At 42.5% G+C, this 20,866-nt stretch overlaps 1 protein-coding gene across 1 annotated transcript in view; it reads right to left on the reverse strand.

The window, feature by feature from the left end:
- The window catches only part of LOC132403729 (alpha-1,4-N-acetylglucosaminyltransferase-like), a 43,353-nt gene that overhangs the window by 12,150 nt on the left and 10,337 nt on the right, over positions 1 to 20,866 (reverse strand). Inside the window, exons 2-4 of the mRNA XM_059987355.1 lie at positions 14,247 to 14,838; positions 9,567 to 9,803; positions 3,012 to 3,082 (exon numbers count right to left, since the gene is read on the reverse strand). Coding sequence (XP_059843338.1) covers positions 3,012 to 3,082; positions 9,567 to 9,803; positions 14,247 to 14,838 — 900 coding nt within the window. The remainder of the gene's footprint in view (positions 1 to 3,011; positions 3,083 to 9,566; positions 9,804 to 14,246; positions 14,839 to 20,866) is intronic.

A 20,866-nucleotide genomic window follows, 5' to 3' on the forward strand; every position in this document is an offset into this window, starting at 1 on the left:
ATCAACAAAGAATGCTTAACCAAACAATATATTTGCAAGGTTACTCAAGTATGACTGAAATATTAAATACACATCAAGCAGCTTGTCCTGCAAGCGATGTAGTCACTGCTGATCTGGCCCAGTCTCCTCTCCTCTTCTGTCTCAGTCTCCCATTCCCCTCATGTCCCTGATCTTAAAGAGTTTATTTATTTCTTGGTTAACAAGCCTCAGTGATCCAACCTCTGAAAACCACCTGGGGAAGAGAATTACCATATGATGTGCGAAGAGAGTCCTATGCACTTCCTTTTTCAATGGAAATATCTCAATATCTACCTGTTGTGCCCCCATTGGAGAATTAAAACACTGATTCTTTGTTTTAATAAGATCATCACTCTTTCATCTCAATGCCAATGCATGTGTCTAATTTCATTGGTCTCTCTCTAGTCCCAGAAATTGGCCAATTGAATCTCTTTTGGACTGCTTCTAATACCATTATACAACTTGTTAAATAAAGGAACCAAAACTGCTGACAGGTTTGCAGGTGCAACCACACCAGTACCCTACAGGTTAAAAATTATTTTTTTTGACTTGACTCCCTTTTGCAGTTAGTCGTAAGAACCATTAATCTTTTTTACATCTTCCTGCACTTACTTGATGACATTTTGCAATATATACAGAAGCACACCTAGATTCTTCTGTACATAGTCATCTGTTCTTGTCAGTCTTCTTACTTAATAGCCTGCATTCCTCTGCAATATGTGCATGGTTACACATTTAACATGTTGAGCTCCATTTAGCAAGTTTTCATCTTCTCTCAGCAAGACAGAATTTTACCTTCATTAATGGCCTGTATTCAGTGACAGAAAAAATCCAATGTGGTTGCAGTTATGTGGATGGATAAAATGTATTGGTATCCAGAAATGAATGCACCTTTAACACAAGTTCATAAGATGTTAAGATATAGGAGCAGCATTAGGCCATTTGGCCCATCAAGTCTTCTCTGCCACTTCATGGCTGATCCATTTCTTTCCTCTCAGCCCCAATCTCCTGCCTTCTCTTTATGTCCCTTCATACCCTGACTAATCAAGAATCTCAACCTCGCCCTTAAATATATCCAATGACTTGGCCTCCACAATGGCCTGTGGCAACAAATTCCTCCTAATATCCATTCTAAAAAGAAACACCTCTATCCTAAGCATGTGTCCTCTGGCCTTAGACATCCCACCATCCCCTGCACACCCACTCTATCAAAGCCTGTTAACATTTGATAAGTTCCAATGAGGTCACTCCTTGTTCTTCTGAGTTCCAGTGAGCAGAGGCCTAGAGCAATCAAATGCCTTTCAAAGGTTCGAAGGTTCAAAGTACCTTTCTGAATTCCAGTGAGTGGAAGCCTAGAGCCATCAAATGCCCTTCAAAGGTTTAAAGCACATTTTATTATCGATGTATGTATACGTTATACAATCTTAAGATTCATCTCCTTACAGGCTAACTACAAAACAAAGAAACCTAAAAGCAAACCCCATATATATGAAAAAAAGTCTTTAACATCCAAAGTACAGAGAATAATAAAACTCATCAAGTCCAACAGAAAATGCCTTGGCCTTCAACACCCTGGCTTTTCTGATACCTTGACATTTTCAATCCGTCCCGGCTCCAACCGAACATTGGGTTCTGCCTCCTGCCTCGACACCCTGACCTTTACAGTCTGGCCCGGTGTTTAACTCTCCGAACAAACAAAAGGTTCTGCTGCTTGGATACACCGGATTTCACTGCTTCCATTCAACCTGTAAATCTCTGCACATCGTGCTCAGTCACACCTGTCACCTGGGCACCACGGCTTCGATTTGGCCTCTGCCTGATCTTTCATACTCTTCCATACTCTTGGCGATGGGCCCACTGCTTTGCCTTGTCTTTGCTCTGCCACATTGAATTGCTTCCAAGTCCAAAGGGAAGTTACAGACTATTATTTGTGATGATCACTTGCCAGAAAAAGAGTGGTCAACAAAGTAATTAGTTATTCTTCTCATTTCATTAAGTACCAGCCAGAAGTCACAGAAGTTCACCAGTGCCATCTTAACTGTAACACCTTTCAATCACAGAATAATTTTTGTAAACCTCCTTTGAATACTTTCCAATGACAGCGCATCCTTACTTATACAAGGGGCCCATTCTATATTGATCAATAAACTCATTGTTTGGAATCAAATGACTGCCTGTTATTTTTTTTAGTGCTGGTTGTGTCCGTATGCACGCCGCTGGTCCTGGCACTCCTCCTGTGAAACTCGACCCTCACCATTCCCAACATCGTTCACTCCCACCTGGTTGTAAGGGTAGACTGGGGTAACTTTATGTATCAACACACATCATTCATGGAGTTCATTGTAACAAGTTAAATTCATTATTATATACAGTGCCTATTCAACAACATTGAATCACAGTGGATTTGATTTGGCTTTTGTACACAGATCATAAGAAAAACACTCTTCCATGTCAAAGTGAAAACAGATCTCTACAAAGTGATCTAAATTAATTATAAATATAAAACACAAAATAATTAATTTCATAAGTCTTCACTTGCCCCCCTTTTAATATGAGGCACCAAATCATTACTAGTGCAGATAATTGGTTTTAGAAGTCATAAAATTAGTTAAATGGCGACCTACTTTTGGAGTCCTATGTGCAGTCAAGGTGTTTCAATTGATTGTAGTAAAAATACACCTGTATCTGGAAGGTCCAAACACTGGTGAGTCAGTATCCTGGCAAAACTACACTATTGAAGACAAAAGAACACTCCAAGCAACTCCGCAAAAAGGTTATTGATAAGCAGAAGTCAGGAGATGGATACAAGAAATTTTCAAAGTCACTGAATATCCCTTAGAGTACAGTTATGTCAATAATCAAGAGACAGAAATAATATGGCACAGCTGTATATCTGCCTAGAGCAGGCCATCCTCAAAAACTGAGTGACCATGCAAGAAGGGGATGAGCGAGGGAGGCCACCAAGAGACCTATGACAATTCTGGAGGAGTTACAAGGTTCAGTGCCTGAGATGAGAGATTGCCCATACAACCACTGTTGTCCAGGTGCTTCACCAGTTTCAGCTCTAGCAAAGAAAAAGCCCCACTGTTGAAAAAAACTCACATGAAATCTTGGTTACAGTTTGTCAGAAGGCATGTTGGAGACTCTGGAGTCAACTGGAAGAATGTTCCATGGCCTGATGAAACCAAAATTGAACTTTTTGGCCATCTGATTAAATGCTATGTTTGGTGTAAGCCAAACACCGCACATCATCAAAAACTTAAATCCTGCCGTGACGCATGGTGCCACAGGTGAGAGCTGAATGCCAGGTGAAGACCAAAGGTGGACAAATGACCTGAAAAGGTTGCCACATGTTCCCCCACCAGAGGTGCTACTCCTCCCTGACATCCCATACACCCCATTGACAAGATCTGACCGACCCCAGGTTTTACTTTCTACAATTTAAAATGGGAAGCTTTCTGCACAAACCATCAATGTGAGTGTGGAAGCAGCCCACTGACTCATAGAGTGATTTCAGAGTTTTATTGTTGGACAAAATCAGTTTAGAGATAGTTTAAACATAAACATAGAACAGTTCGTCACAATACAGGCCCTTCAGCTCACGAGGATTGTACTGACCTATTAACGTAACCTAAGGTCAATCTAATTCTTCCCCTCCCTGCTGTACAGCCGTTCAGTTTTCTTTCATCTCTCTGCCTATCTAAGTATCTCTTAAACATTCTTCATGTATCTGTGTCTGTCACTACAGCTGGCAATGGATTAAACACACCTGTTGTCTGTGTAAAAACAAACTACTTCTAATATTCACTTCTATATTTTCCCACAGCCACCTGAAAGTAATGCTCCAGCATATTGGTTTCTCTACCCTCTCATATTAGGTATTTCTTCCCTGGGCTGTCCATTCTATCAATACCTCTTATCACCTTATATACCTCTATCAGTTGACCTCTCATCCTCTTTTGTTCCAAAGAGATAAGCTCCAAATCACTCAAACTTTTCTCATAAAGACATGCTCTTTCATGCTGGTAGCATACAGAAAAATGTTCTCTGCACCCTCTCTAAAGCTTCCACATCCTTCCTTTAATGAGATGACCAGAACTGAACATAATACTCTGGTCAACCAGTGTTTTATGGAGCTGCAACTCACTACTCTTGAACTCAATCCCCAGCTAATGAAGTCCAAAATAAATACATCTTTGAAAATACCCTATCGACTTGTGAGGTAACTTTACGGGATTTATAGCAATGGATGGCAAAGCCCCTCTGTTCCTGCACCTGCTCAGAATCCTGCCATTAACCCAGTACTCTTCCTTCAAACTCGACCTTCAAAAGAGAATCACTTCACACTTTTCTGGATTGAATTCCATCTGCCACATCTCAGCACAGCTCTGCAACCTGTCAATGTCATATTGTGAACTCTGACAACCTCCTACACTATCTAAAGCATCACCAACCTTTGTGCCATCTGCACTTTGTATTTGTGTTTGCTTTATTTCAACACCCGTTTTGCATCTCACAGTTTCAGTGTTGTGTTTCTCCCCCTCTCCTCACCTTCACTCTTCTGTCTTCATTTACTCCTCCTCCAGACAGATCTATTATGATTAATAAGCCCTCAGGGCTAGCACCATGTATATATTTGGTCTCTCTGCCTCCACTCAATTACAAACATTCCCTTCATTCTCACCCCTTCCCTCCTGTTGTATGTTCACCATTTGCAGTGTTTTCTTTTGTGTCAAGCAGCAGCCACCTGATTTAACCCATATCCCAGTCTTCCTGCCTTGCTGCAGGAAGAAATGCTAAATCACCAGGTGTAAAAGGGAACAGATGCACTGAGGCAAAGCGTAGAGTGAAAATTTCAAGAATAAAAGAGATACTACAGCAGGACTGGAGAAAAAAAGATGAGTTGTTTGAAATGGTGGGAGGAGAGGAGGGAGAAATTCAAGATGACAGCTGAAACTGAGAGGTGGAGGGGTGAAATAAAGAGCTGGAAAATTGATTGGTGAAAAGAATATTGGGCCGAGAAGGGGAAATCTAATGGGAGAGGATAGAAGGCCATAGATGGAAGAAAAGTGGGGAGGAGCACCAGAGCAAGGCAAAGAGCAGGCAAGGAGATAAGGTGAGAGAGGGAGAAGAGGATGGGCAATGGTGGGGGGCATTATCAGAAATTTAAGAAATCGATGTTCATGCCATCAGGCTGGAGTCTACCTTGATGGTATACAAAGTGTTGTTCCTCCAACCTGAGTGTGGTCTCATCACAACAGCAGTGCATCTACAGACAGTATCTACTGATCTTTATTACATCTAGCACCTCCCTCCCCCTCCACAATCTCTCTGTCTCTACCTCTCTTTATCTACTGATGTTTATTATGAACCCACTGTCTCTCAGAGCTTCATGCACTATACCCCTTACCACCCTGGCACTTGTAAATACGCCATCCCCTTCTCTCAAATCCTTTCATGGCGGAGTTGTGAAATAACAACAACCTCTCACCCTATGTCAATAAGACCAAGGAACTGAATATCAACTTCAGGAGAGAGAAACCAGAGGTCCATGAGCCAGTAATCATCGGAGGATCAGAGATGGAAAGAGTCAGTAAATTTAACTTACTGTGTGTCACTCCTTCAGAGGACCTGTCCTGGACCCATCATATAAATATTATTGCAAAGAGAAAACAACAATGCCTTGACTTCCTCAGGAGGTTCGACATGTCAACGAAAACCTTGGCAAACTTCTATAGATGTGTAGTGGACCGTGTGCTGACTGGATGCATTACAACCTGGTGTGGGAACACCAATGCCTTTGAGTGGGAAGTCCTACAAAAGGTGGTGGATTCGGCCCAGTACATCACGGGTAAAACCTTCTCAACCAAAATGAAGGAGATGTACTTCTTCTTTAAAGAAATAAATTTCCCTTCTGCCACCATCAACACTGCCCTCAACTGCATCTCTTCCATTTAGTGCACACCTGCTCTCACCTTGTCCTCCTGCCACCCCACCAGGAATTGGGGTTCCTCTTGTATTCACCTACTACCTCACCTGCCTCCATGTCCTGTCATAATTCTCCATAACTTCCATCATCTCCAGTGGGCTTCCACCACCAAGCATATCTTTCCCATCCCGCCCCCACTTGTTGCTTTTCACAGGACTCACTCCCTATGCAAATCCCTTGTCTATTCATCCCTCTTGACTGATGTCCCTCCTGGCTCTTATCCTTGCCAATGGAACAAATGTTGCACCTGCCCCTACACCTCCTCCCTCACTACTATTCAGGGCCCCAAACAGTTCTTCCAGGTGAGGTGATACCTCACGTGTGAGTCTATTGGGCTCACATACTGTGTCTGGTGCTCCCAGTGTGGCCTCTTGTATAACAGTGAGACCCACTAAAGATTGGGAGACTGCTTCACTAAGCACCTACACTCCATCCACCAGAAAAAGTGAGATCTCCCACTTTTAATTCCTCTTTCTATTCCCAATCTGACATGCCAGTCCACAGCCTTCTGTACTGTCACAATGAGGCCACACTCAGGTTGGAGAAATGACAGCTTATATTCCATCTGGATAGCCTCCATCCTGACGGCATGAACATCGATTACTCGAACTTCTGTAAGTGCTTTCTCCCCCACACCTTCTCCATTTTGCATTCCCTTTTCCCTCTTTCACCTTATTTCCTTATCTCCCCATCACATACCTCTGGTGTTCCTCCTTTCTTGTTTCCATAGCCTTTGTCCGCTGTCCCTTCTCCAGCCCTGTTTCTCTTTCAGCAATCAACTTCCAAGCTCTTTACATCACCCGCTCCTTCCACCCAGTTTCACCTATCACCTTGTGTTACTTCCTCCTCCCACAACCTACTAACTCCGACTCCTCATCTTTTTTTCTCCAGTCCTGATGAAGGGTCTCGGCCCAAAAAGTCACCTGGATGAGTACAGATCCACCAACACTCAAGAAGCTTGACACCACCCTGTACAAGTCACCAGATTTGTAATGCATGAGTGAGGATGAATGAGCTCCAGATTGATATCCCAGCAACAAGAACAGAAAGCCCAATTCTCTCTCCCAGCAGTTCAACATCTCTGAGGACATCAATCCAGAACCCAAACACCAGTGATCTGCACTTTCCCCAAAATGGAGAATGCTGAGTATGACCTCATGGAGTTTTACAAAATTAAAATTGAAATAGTCTGTCATGGTCCCTTCTGGCAATCGCCCACCTGGCTATTTACCTCAGGAATTGGGCCTTAATCACCTCATTAAGTTCCAATCATTCCCAGGTTCCACTAACTACAAACACCTGTCTTCCATCAGCAAATGCAGTATAAAAACGCTGTGAGCACAACAAGGAGCTGCCAGTTCATTGGTTGACTCTGGTGTGAGTAACCTTGTTTCATGGTTCTTCAGACTACCAGTTCAAGCATTGCTCCTGGATACTGACTCCATGCTTACTATGTTGATAATGCCTCCTGACTCTGCCTCCATGCCTGTGTTCTGCACTTGGGTTTGTTTCCACTGCCATGTCCTTGCAACATAGTCATGGCAGATAGCAGAACTCCCTTTCCTATGTTGGGGATGTCTAAGACAAGGGGACATAGTTTTAAGGTTAGAAGATGCTATCAATCTGGAATGAGAAGGCATTGGAAGCAGGTATTCTCACAATGTTTAAGAGGCAACTAGAAAATTGAATTGCTGAAGTATTGAAGGTTATGGAACTAATGCAAATATGGATAGGAAAGGTTTAGAAGAATATGGGACAAATACAGGCAAATGGGATAAAGTCAGATTGGCATAGTGGTCAGCATGGACAAGGTGTCTGAAGGATCTCTTTCTGTGTTGTATAACTCCAAGAGTCTTTGACTCAAATGGGAAGAGCATAAATGTGTGTGTAGGTTTTTGCAAATAATAATGACAGAGGCATTTGATGTTTAAGGAAAAACCATAACTGATTTATTATACTCCAAACACTGAACACAAAGTGTGGTAAAACTACTTTATGTAATTACATCATCATGCCTCTTAAAGAGAACCCCAGCTCAATGTTGGTGATGGTGCATTGTGTGTTTCCACGGTTACAATACCCTACAAGTTCAGTGCTCAGTGGATGTGACAGGCTGGAGTTTTTGTGTCTGTACTCCCTTGACTCCCTGTCTGATAAACAAAGAGGAAGAGATTTCAGTTGTTTTCTAGTGACTGTAGCAACCAGAAATCAGGAAGGATAAAAGAAGACATGAGGTTGCTCTAGAAAACAACATGGAGGTTCCCAAGAGCTTCTACAGATTTAACAAGGGACAAAGTTGGCCTGCTGGAAGATTAGAGTGGCCATCTATGCATGGAGCCAAAAGAGATGGCTTAAATTAACAATTTAACTTAAATTGACTTTTTGCATCTGTATTTACTTGGGAGATGGACACAGTGTCTGTAGAGATGAAGCTAAATAAATGACTTGTACAACTTCAGCAAAATATCACTGAAGGAAAAAAGTTGCAGGGCTCTGTGGTGATAGCAGGAAATTGGATTACTCATTCAATGAGTCAATACCAGAACAATGTTCTGATTGATCCATATTGAAATATATATCCTGCAATTGGTTTCTCGGGATCCTTGAAGTAGATATTTAAAACCCAGATCATGTTTTCCTTGTAAAAAGTGTGGTTTGTTCATGTCACATTGACAGTCAGGACATTTATTACAAACACTATCAAACCAATAACAATCAGTTTTTTTTTCCAGTTTGTGACTAAACTGGACAATCCAATGACAGGTCATCAGCTCAGACATTCTATTTCTGTTTTGTGTGGGTCTTGACAACATCCTAACTGCAAACATTTCACTATCTGCTCTGGTACTCTGCTTTCCTTTGCTCAGCAACTCTCACTTAAAGTTACCTTCCACAGTTCAGCTCTAGCAAATCTTCCCACAAGGATATTAGTCCCTCTCCCATTCCTGTGAAAACTGCCCTGCCTGTACAGTTCCCACCTTCCATGGAAGAGAGCCCAATTATCTAATATTAAGAAGCCCTACTCACTGCACCATCACCTTAGCCAAATGATAAACTGTCTTACCTTCCTATTTTGGCGTCACTGGCACACAGCATGAGTAGCAATCATAAGATCACAACCCTGGAACTTGTGACCTTCAACTTTGCACCTTACCCTCTGAACTTTTCCTCACCATTGCATTAGTATGATGTGACTACAACCTCTGGCTGCTCACCCTCCTATTTAAGAATGCTGTGGATTCACTCAGCTATGTCTCTAACTATGGCATCTGGGAGGAAACTTACCATCCAGTAATCCTTGTCTCATCCACAGAACTTCTTGTGTGTTTCCCTAAGCACTAAATCCCTAGCTCTACAGCTCACCTCTTTTTCTCCCTTTCATTCTGAGCCACAGAGCCAGACTCAGTGCCAGGAGTCTGACTAATGTGTTTATTCTCTGCTAACTCATCCCCTCTAACAGTATCTAATGTGGTATTCCTGTTATTGAGAAAAAACAGCCACATAGGTACTTTGCTTTGGAAGCCAATCTCCTTTTCCCTTCTGTCAGTCACCCAATTACCTATGTGCTGCACCTTAGGTGTAATGATTTCCCTGTATGTCCTGTCAATCAGCCACTCAGCCTCCCAAATGATCTGCAGCTCTTTCAGCTGCAGCTCCAGTTCCAGAACAGAATCAAGAAGAAGCTGAAGTTGGATGCACTTCTTGCAGGTGTAGTGATTGGGTTCACTGGAGGTCTCCCTGCCTTCCACCATCCCACAAAAGGAATATTCCACTGTCCTGCCAAGCATTCCCACTGCTTTAACAGTGAATAAGAAAGGAAAAATAAAAAAGAATTTTACCCAAAATCTTTCCATAGCTTCTCCTTGCTGAATCCTATATGAGTCAAAGACTTACCTCTCTAATCTAACACTGGACCACTCACATAATGTTTGGTCTACTGAAACCTAACTTCATCTTTATAGTATTTACCAAGTGTTCAATTAACCAACTAATTGTGGCCTGCCCCATTCACTTCCTTTCAAACCTTATAAGGCGTTGGTAAAGAATGATTTGCTGCCATCAATGATGTGATTAATTTGTTTCCCTTTATTTTATAAAGCAAAACATATTTTATTGAAAAAAAGCTTGTATCTCTTTTGAAGGAATGTATGAAGAAACATCTCAGCTCCACACCATGGCCTCCATGCAGAAGAGATGTCTCCTGGTCTTCATATTTACAATAGCATAGGTGATGTACAGATGCCGGTAATTGGACAGCTTTCATTTCACTCAAATCTACACCTTCAGAATCTCTTAGGTGAAAGACAATTCCAGACATGAAATCCAGCATTATGTTTGTGGAAGTGACACACACAAAATGCTGCCTGGCCTGCTGCGTTTCACCCCCATTTTGTGTGTGTTGCTTGAATTTCCAGCATCTGCAGATTTCCTCCTGATTATGTTTGTGGAGTTGACTGACAATGTAGAGCTGACACCATTGATGGCGTCCAAAACCCAGACAAACCAATGTATTATTTCATGAAGGGATTTAGTGGCAACTTGAAAAGGTATCCACAGCCTGAACAAAGAAGTACCTGTTTGCTCTCCTCAGTGAGGAATGTCATTATTCTATCATTAAATCCCATTGAATGCTTTGAAGACTCTCAAGTTGAATCAAATCAAGTTGTGTTTATTATGCACTTCACTGCACAAGTACATTGAAATGCAGATGCAATGAAAAACTTGCTCACAGTAGCAGAGATTGGACAGCAGCTAGAGCATAAATTTACATAAATTGGTGAAAAATATTCAACAAAAGACAAGTCTATGGTAGTGAAGATTGTCACCTTGTTGTGGTGGAGAAGCTTGTGTGGTCCTGAGATCCCGAGAGCGATGCCGTCTGGAGCTCTGCTCCTGGTAGGGTCACCAATGGTGCTAAGGTCGAGGGTGAGGTCCCTGACAAAGAACAATCCAACCAAAACCTCAACGGTGGAACAGGCCGATGAAGTTACTTCAAACTCAATGGCTGTGAAGACAGATGAAGGCTGCAACAAATCCATCAGCTCCAATCATCGTGGTTTCCATGCCATTGGAATCAGTTGGTTGATTTGTGAAGTATCGTGTACTTCTTGGAGTGCAACATCAAGTACACATTAAACAAATACACGCACATGCGTCTTAGCTCTGTGATAGATCAACAGAATGATGACCATCATCCTCGAACTCGAGGGATAGCCATGACAACAACGACGAGTGTAACCAGATGATCATTGAATATCATTTTTTATGGTTAAAATGCACTAATGCATTCTCCCTAGTAATGATGACATAGCTGCCCGGGACTTAAAGAGAAAATGGTGATGTCATTATGCACATGTGGAGTAGAAAGAAGAGTAACAATGTTCTAGAATAAATGTTAAGTGCTGGGAGCTGCTTTTCCCAGGTTTGGTGAGAAAAGGTGAATGATATTTGATAATAACCATGTAAATTCACTTATACTTTGTAAATCTAGAATATCAGTGATTTTACATGCTTTACATGTGGATGCTTTAGATTTCGCAAGTAAGGCATCAACGCTGGATAGTGTGGTTGTGCAAAGTTCCTTATTGGCTTAGTATGTCAGTCTTTCTAGTGAATTTAACGACAGGGCAATATACTGTAAAAATCTTTGTTAAAGTGTATTTTGGTCTAACTTTATTGTTTCATGACCAAATGTGAACATAATGGAGTAATGTGGAAGTATTAATTTCTCTTCACATAGTATGAGCAAAGAGAATTCTTTTGAGTCTAGCCTACGCATGTTTGGAAGTTAAGCACATGTGTGCCATTGTTAGTACACCTCTCAGTGAAGAAAAGATGTACTTATTCATATTTTTGATGTGTATAAGGTAGAGGGCTGGTGGGGTTCAAATTTTGTTTCTATTTTTTTATAGAGTTGCCACATTCATATTAGTTTTTTATATTTTGTTTTAGTTATTTTCATACTGCATATATAACTTGTTGATACACATCTTTAAACTCATTTTGTTGTTTTTATTTTGAGACACTCTTTCTGCATTAAAACAGATAAAGGAATTAAAGACCCAATAAAGTATTTGTTGCCCTGAGTGTGTATTTTTCCCAGTCTACAAAATCAGTGCAAGAAGCGGTCTGTAGTACTCATCACTGAGGTCTGGTTGATTGAAGAAAAGTGGGTGTTCCTAAATCAGATGAAGTGGGACTTCAAGTTCTGTACAAGTGAAAAGTGGGCATGGCCTGGATGGTGGTATCCATGGTGATTTTTGGCACTCTCTTGTTTGAGAGTGAGCACAAAATTTGAAAGTGAGCCGGCTCTTCTGGAACTTCTCAGTGTGCGTAAGATATTGTGTGCAGTCGCATGTTTGTGGAAAGCGAATGAGAGGTTCAGGGTCCTAGAGGGACCTTTTAGAACTTTATGATAGGCTTCAGATATCTCTGAGTGAGATCTTTCAAAACTACTTCCTGAGGTTAGATGGAACAGCCATTGTGTGAGGGCACCAAATTAGAGGTGTTGGCTACAGTAAGCTTATTCAAAGTTTATTTCTGTCTTTGTCTATTATTGCTTAGCTAGAGTTGTGACAATGGATCCAGGGTTAGTGGTCAGTTCTTCATGCCATGTGTAAGAGATCTGGGAGACTTCCAGTCACACTAATAGCTGCTGTATATCTGCTTGAAGTACACACATCTGCAGCTCCTTACAGACCATGTTAGGGAACTGGAGCTGCAGCTCAGTGACCAATGGCTAACTGGCTGAAAACACAGCTGTGACTGGCCTGTTTCCACACTTTGACTAGTGGAAGGAGATGTCGACTCCATTGTTTGTTGGAGTGAACACCAAAGTACTTCAAAGTCTCTATATTATTATTGTTGTTATTATATATACTTGATAGTTGATTTTGATTTTACAATTTTCGATTGCGTTTCCAGATGCCACGTTAACTGTTTTCAATTTATACCAAACTGCAAAAGTACCAGATTTGCAGTAATGACATGAATTGTTACACTTCCTGTATGAGATGCCTTACCAACTGTGATTAGTGATCTTAGCTCTCATTTTAAATATCAATTATAAACTCAGTAGTAATGGACAAAAAATAAAGTCACTTTATCCTGTTACTGTTGAAATTCTGTGTTGCGGTCATGAATAGACATTCATATCTGGAGACTGCCCAGCAATTTGAAGTGAACTGGAAGCCAGTGACTTGATGTTCTTCGTCCTCTCAAATCATATCCCCACATTGCAAAGTTAAAAATGATCACTTTTTTAATTAACCTTTTCCTCCGCAAAAATATTTCCCAATGCAGAAAACTTCATTTTATAATTTGTCCCTATTAGTAACTTCTGGCTTGAGAGGGAGTTTGATGATTCTTGAGTTGGAGGAACTGGAATAAGCAATGCTGCAGATCATAACATCGAATCAGTGAGCTGTTGGCCTCCCCTCTGACTGTGGCAGGAGTGATATCTCTCCGTCTCCCTCATTAGTGAGAGAGGTGCCTGTTGTGATGTCAAAGTGTTGGCATGGACAGTAGTTTTTTTGACGGACTCCAGATCATGGTCTTTGGGGTCTTGTTATTACCCCAAATTGGTGGGGGGGGGTGGGGGGTTGATGTTTCTGTTGCAGAAAGTGGGGGGAGGGGATGATTTCAGGTTGTATACAGTACTGTATAATGTACATTCTCTGATATTAAATTGAACCATTCAACCTTTGAAATTTAATTATGTTCTTCATGGAAATCTTCCTATGTGCTTAGCCACTCTTGACTCTGTCAGCACACAATCATAATTATCCTTCTTCCAAATACAAAACCAAATAACGTTATGACAAATCTAAATGCAGCAATACACAGTGAATGATTTTCTCAAAGTTTTTGTCTTTTTGTTTCTCAAATAATTCACATGAATGTTTTGTCAAATCCTGCTGCTTTCTGCTCTGTGTTGACTTAAATGTGAGACACCTCCTGCATGGTCACTGCCATCTGATCTCAATTCAAGATTACATTTTACAAACCTGCAGTGGGAAATTAATTGATATTTCTGTCTGATTGATATTTGGCAACTGAACTGCATGGTATCTAGATTGGACGAGATGTTCTTTGAAGACTATGTATGACAAAAAGTGTTTCATGGATTACAAATATGCTCAAAGGATTTTCTTATAAATTATAAAGTGAAATTTTGGGAAATGTGTCTACTTCATTTTGTCAATCATTGTACAATATCAAGTCTTAACTGACGCGGTACTATTTCTGGATTGAATTAAATTTTTGTATGTGATTGGACAATGCAGTTGGAAAAAGTTTTCAATTAATGATCCACTTCCAGCAACAATACTTTTTTTCTTTCTGGAATTCATATAATTCCAGACATGTGCTCCAAATGTAGCGGAGAAGGCCCGTTCTATATTCCCCTTTTCCCAGTGAACGTAGTACCTCTCCCATGCTGAATATGAGATTGGATAGAAACGTTTTGTGATCCATATAGAGATGCCATTGCATTCCTTGCCAATGAAGGTGGCTAGTTTACTAGTATTGCACCATTTCTTCAGCACACGGGTGATCAGTTGAGGACCCTGTTGACCCCAAATATCCCCATTGTAATGGGCCACAAAATCTTCCATGCAATTCCATAAAAATGTATGATGCTTATGATAGAAACCAAGTGCCCCATTACTGAATGTTCCTGGGCTCTCTGGACATGTAAAGTTGGCAAACGGCATAGACCTCAGTGATATAATGTCAGTATCCAGGTAGGTTCCCCCATATTTCCAGAGCAGTGCCAATCTGCAGCCATCAGCAAGTACATGTGCCCAGTACCTCTCCTTCTCTGGTTTTACCTGTGGTATAATGGATAAAGACAATTTTGATATTTTATGTTAATTTTTATTTTTTCTAAAACATCTCTTGTCCAGACTCTGGCTCTTGCTGAAGCTAATGACAGTTCAGTCAGACAGCGCAGTGTGCAGTGGCTGCAGCCAACACACAAAAACACTGCAACCAGTACACTGAGGGAATGTGTGAAATGTTCGCTCCACACAATCCCACACTGAAGAAGAGGAATGTTCCATCCAAAGACCCCTGTAAATATACTCCAGAGCTGTCCCTCAATCCAGATTAATTTGGTGGTTCCACTCCTTGGGAAAGAATTTTAACCTGTCACCTTTGTTCCTCACTGAGAAAGAAAGTTGCAGTATTGTAAAGGTAGAAACAAGTCATTCAGCACATCTCATCCATCAGCTGACTGCACTCATTTACACTAATCCCATTTGGAGTCATACAGTCCAGAATTAAACAGTTTTACAGCACATAAACAGGTCCTTTAGCACAAATCTGCCTAACCGACCTCATCCCATTTGCCTGCATTTAGCCCATATCCCGCTACCAGGGGATCCCAACCCTTTTTATGCCATGGACCTCTCCATGGATCCCAGGTTGGGGACCCCTGCCTTTCCTGCGCAAGTTACCTGCATTTGCTCTGTAGCCTTCTCCATCTTGACAATTCAAGAGTTTGTCTAGACCAGGGGTCGGCAACCATTACCACTAAAAGAGCCATATGGACCCATTTCCCACAGAAAAGAAAACACTGGGAGCCACAAAACACGTTTGACATTTAAAATGAAATAACACTGCATACAATGTGTTTTTTTTTTGCCTTTATGCTATGTATAAACAAACTATAATGTGTTGCATTTATGAAATTGATGAACTCCTGCAGAGAAAATGAAATTACATTTCTGTATGCAACAAAAACATTTTGAAATCTGAAAAAAGACATTGGGTTGAAGGTTACTCCATGGTTAGCCTACCTTCGATTGAAAAATTAAAAGAAATCACTCACTGGCGGGTGTCAGGGATTGGCAGTGGTGACGTATATTAATAGCGATAAAAAACATGTTGTGGCAGTGTGCTACACGCAGCGCTAAAATAACGACACTGCAGTCAAAGATAACTTTATTCAAACTAAACAGCCTTGCTTTAAAGCCTCCCTCAACCCACCCCCCGTGGGCGCGGATGCTCCAAAAGACACGTACTCACAAACCCCTGTAGGCTATCTCCCTTAGCCGGAACGGTGGCTAATTGTGAGCCGGTTCAGATGTGCCAGGAAATGGGGTTGTCACAATGTTTTATTTAGATTGTACAAGATCACCATAATCTCAATTTTTGAATTACATTTCAAAAACTAACAAACCACGGGGAGCCGCAGCACAGAGATGAAAGAGGCGCATGCGGCTCTGGAGTCACGGGTTGCCGACCCCTGGTCTAGACACTTCTTGAATACTATGAGAGTACTAACCTCCATTACTTTCTTATTCCAGATTGCAACCACAGTCTTAACATAAACTCAGGCATTTCCTTTGTATAATACCAGTTTATTTTATGTATTTTTTACTATCTGCCCTCGCTATTCCCCTTATTATTTTGGATATCTTCATCATATCACTCGTCAACCTCAGAATTTGAACTGTCTACAGTACACACCATTCACACTAGATTTAGACATGAAGTATACACACAGACTGACAATGTCCCCTGTGAATGCTGATTTGGAATGCTGGTCATATTTTTCTGCCTCAGAAAAATTGTTGGCAATTCACAGTCCACCACAATATATGGTGTACTATAAAGAGGATAATTTGGACATCTGGAAGTTCTCACCATGTGAGCTATACAGAACTTTAGATGCTTGCTGGAGAGCAAAGAAACTATTGCTCTACACCATTTCTTGCCTTTTCTTTTTATGTAGTATTATGTCTTATTATGCACTATGCATTTCTTTTCTAATTTATCATAATATCATAACATCAGAATTTATCATACCTACTGCTGCTGAGAAACAACAGATTTCATGACACTTGTCAGAGGTAATAAAACTGATTCTGATTCTGTGTCCACACTTCCCATCCCTACTCACACCATCAACCCCTTCTCATCTGGATCCACTTACCACTGACCAGCTCTCACAAGAGCACCTCTACTCTTTTAGAAGTTTTGACAGGTTCAACACATCATCAAAACCCTTGACAAACCTCCCTACCCACACAGTGGAGAGTGGCTTGACTGGTTATACCACAGCCTGCTATGGAAACACCAATTCTCAGGAATGGAGACATCTACAGTAAGTGTTGGATGCAGCCTAATCCATCGAAGGCAAAGCCCCCATCACCATCCAGTACATTTACAAACAGCGCTGACACAAGAAAGCAGCATCCATCATCAAGAATGAAAAAAAAAAGAATGTCCACCATCCAGGTCAGGCACTTCTCTCAGTGCTACCATTGGGCAGGATATGCTGTAGCCTTAGGTTCCATGCCACCATGTACAGGAACATTGTTACCCTACAACCATTGAGCTCCTGAGACAGTGTGGATCACTTCACTCACCCTAAATCTGAACTTATTCCACAACCTACAAACTCACTTTCAAGGAGCCTACAAATCATGTTCTCACAGCAGAGATATGTAGACATTATTGAGTTAGATCGGTGGGAGTAATTTAAAAGGAGATCATTTTTTCTTCAACTGTTTTGTCAAAGCACGACTGCACAGGCATGTGGACATCATCGAATTAGACAGGTGGGAAGAATTTAAGATGACATCTTTATAGAACAGGTATCAGAGTAGAGGGGAATCATAGTAAAAAGGCGTTGGCTCAATGGGGTTTCAGTGATAACATGTCGATCTTGTGAAGAATAGGAACAGGAAGTATGTCTGTGAGGTCGGTGTTCTGTACTGGGTGTTGGATGTGGGATGTCCGGGAGACAACATCACATCTCAGACCATGTGAATTAGATGTCCCAAAGCCTGCCAGAAAGCAGAGTGGCAAAGATTTGATGAGGACAGAGATCTAGTGTTGGAAACAGTGGCCAAAGGTGGTGTGGAGAGGAGATTGCAAATAATGACAACAGCGATCTTAACTATGGCAGCAGAAAGATTTGGTACGGAGGAAGAGAATTGGGCCAAACAGCTATATGTTAGAAACAACAGAGCCACCAAAATCCACAACATCCAGAAATAACTCAAAGCGCTCGAGCAACAACATAAACTGGCAACCCGTGAGGACAGGGCACCACTGGAAGCACTGCGTGTGATGCTGAGGAAAAGGATCTTAACTCCGAGAAGAATGGAGCAACATCAGAGGCGCAGGAGAGAAGGAGCACAGAAAAGGTCTGCATTTATCAGTAACACATTTCAGTTCACCAAACAGCTGCTGGGTCAGAAGAGAAGCAGAAAGCTGTCCTGCACAGAGGAACAGATGGACCACCATCTTTGAAGCACCTTCAGTAACCCGGACAGAGAAGTTGAACTGGGAGGCTGTGATGCCCTCATCGCCCCCACAGAACCAACAGAGGCTTTCAACCTTCAAGAGCCTCTTTTCAAGGAGGTTTAGCAAGTAGTCAAGAGAGCCAGATTTGGCTCAGCACCTGGTCCGAGTGGCACTACCTACAACACCTACAAATGCTGCCCCCAACTCCTCAGGTTGTTGTGGAGAATCCTCAAAGTCATCTGGAAGAGAGGCAAAGTACCCAAACAATGGAAGTATGCAAAACAGAGTGTGGATTCCAGAAGAAGAGAACTCCGAGAACATCGGCCAGTCTAGGATAATATCCTTGCTGAGTGTTGAAAGTAAGATCTTCTTCAGCGAGGTGGCAAAGCGCCTAACAGAGTACTTCCTGAGGAACAATTACATTGATGCCTCCGTCCAGAGGGGTGGTGTTCCAAGGGTACCAGGCTGCTTGGAACACACTGGAGTCATCACACAGCTCCGGAGAGAGGCCAGAGGGAATAAGGATGACTTAGTGATTTTGTGGTTGGATTTGGCCAATGCCTATGGATCAATCCCCCAGAAGGTTGTTGAAGATGCTCTGAAGAGGCACCGTGTTCCTGAGGGAATCAGAGACCTCCTTACGGACTACTACAACGAGTTCCACCTGAGAGTCTCAACAGGGCCAATAACATCAGATTGGTGCAGGCTGGAGATTGGTATCATCACAGGCTGCACCATCTCAATCACCTTTTTTGTCCTGGCAATGAACATGCTGGTAAAATCTGCAGAGCCAGAGTGTCAAGGCCCGATATTAAGATCTGGGATCTGCCAACCACCAATTTGAGCCTTTATGGACTACGGAGTCAGTGCCAGGTGTAGGTGGATTCTTAAGGGGCTGGAAAGGTTGATGAGCTGGGCAAGGATGTCTTTTAAGCCTGCAAAATCAAGATCTGTAGCGCTGAAGAAGGAGAGCGTACAGGAGAAATTTTGTTTCTCTATTGAGGATATTCCAATTCCTACCATCACAGAGAACCCTGTTAAAAGTCTTGGGAAGATGTTTGTTGCAACACTCCGAGATAAAGCGGCAATAGGAAACACCTGTGGGGAGTTTGAACAATGGTTGCAAGAGGTGAGAGGACTGGCCTTCCAGGGCGGTTTAAGGCATGGATTTACCAGCACAGTATACTACCAGGAATCCTCTGGCCAATGCTCCTCTGTGAGTTTCCAATTTCCACTGTTGCTGAATTAGAGACTGTCGGTTCCTCTGAAGATGGCTGGGTTTACCAAGGAACATCAGCAGCATCGCTCTGTACAGGAATAACTGCAAACTGAAGCTCCCCTGAAATCCATCGAGGAGAAGTTCAAGGTTTTGCGAGCAAGAGAGGTGCTGGAGTTCCAGGAATCTTCAGATCTGGAGGTTGCCAGAGCAAGAGTGGCAGTGAGAACTGGAAGAAAGTGAAGAGCAGAAGATAAGGCGCGACTGCGCCACAAAGAGCTGGCGGGGGCAGTTGCCAAGGGAAGAGTTGGACTTGGAAGCCTTGAAGTTCCCCATTTTGACAAAGCACAAGGGAAAGAGCAATGAGAATGAAGTAAGGGCAGCTGTGGAGGAGGAGAGGACCTGCAGAGCAGTGGCAATGAAACAGCAAGGAGCCCGGACCAAATGGGAACAGGTGGTCGGGTGAAAGATCACATGGAACGACCTCTGGAAGGTGGATCCACACCGCATCAAGTTCCTTATCCAGGCTGTTTATGACGTCCTTCCTAGCCCATCCAACCTGCACGGCAGGGGCTTTGTTGAACAACCAGCTTGCCCCCTCTGTGAGAAGACTGGTACACTAGAGCATATTCCCAGCCGCTGCCCCAGAACTCTTGCTGATGGCCGTTATCGAAGGTGGCATGACCAGGTCCTCCGGACAATTGCTGAGACAATCTGCAGCACCCTTAACATCTGCCGGAAAACAAGTCCGGCCAAGTATACCATCTGCTTTGTCAAAGAGTGGAAAAAAACTAACAGAACACCAGAAAGCAAGAGGGTTGCTCTTCACTGCGCAGGACTGGAAGCTAAAAGCAGACCTGGGAAAACAGCTGCATTTCTCTCCCCACATCACAGAGCCTACATTGCGGCCCAACATTGTGTTGTGGTCCGACTCATCAGAGCACATTCTTATGCTTGAGCTTACAGTTCCATGGGAAGAATGCACGGAGGAGGCCAATGAGCGGAAAACAGCCAAGTATGAGGATCTGATGAACAACTGCCAAAGAAGAGGCTGGGAAGCAATGTGTTGGCCCGTGGAGGTCGGGTGTCATGGCTTTGCAGGCCAGTCACTCTGCAACTACACACTGCACTTGGAATCACGGGAGAGGGAAGAAGGAGAGCCATTTCTACCACCACAGATGCAGCAGAGAAAACATCAAGATGGCTCTGGATAAAGAGGGCAGATCCGTGGGTTGCTGCTAGGGCACAGGCCGGGGTCTGATCAACCCCGGTTGGGGCACCTGGGTGAGCATGTATTATGCTGATAGACCCGAAGCACCTGACGACCCCAGGTAACATCACAGATGATATGCCCTAGCTTAGCATCATGCAGATGTTTCTGTAAG

The sequence above is a fragment of the Hypanus sabinus genome, chromosome 2 (genome assembly GCF_030144855.1).
Source record: "Hypanus sabinus isolate sHypSab1 chromosome 2, sHypSab1.hap1, whole genome shotgun sequence".
In the NCBI taxonomy this organism is placed as follows: domain Eukaryota; kingdom Metazoa; phylum Chordata; class Chondrichthyes; order Myliobatiformes; family Dasyatidae; genus Hypanus; species Hypanus sabinus.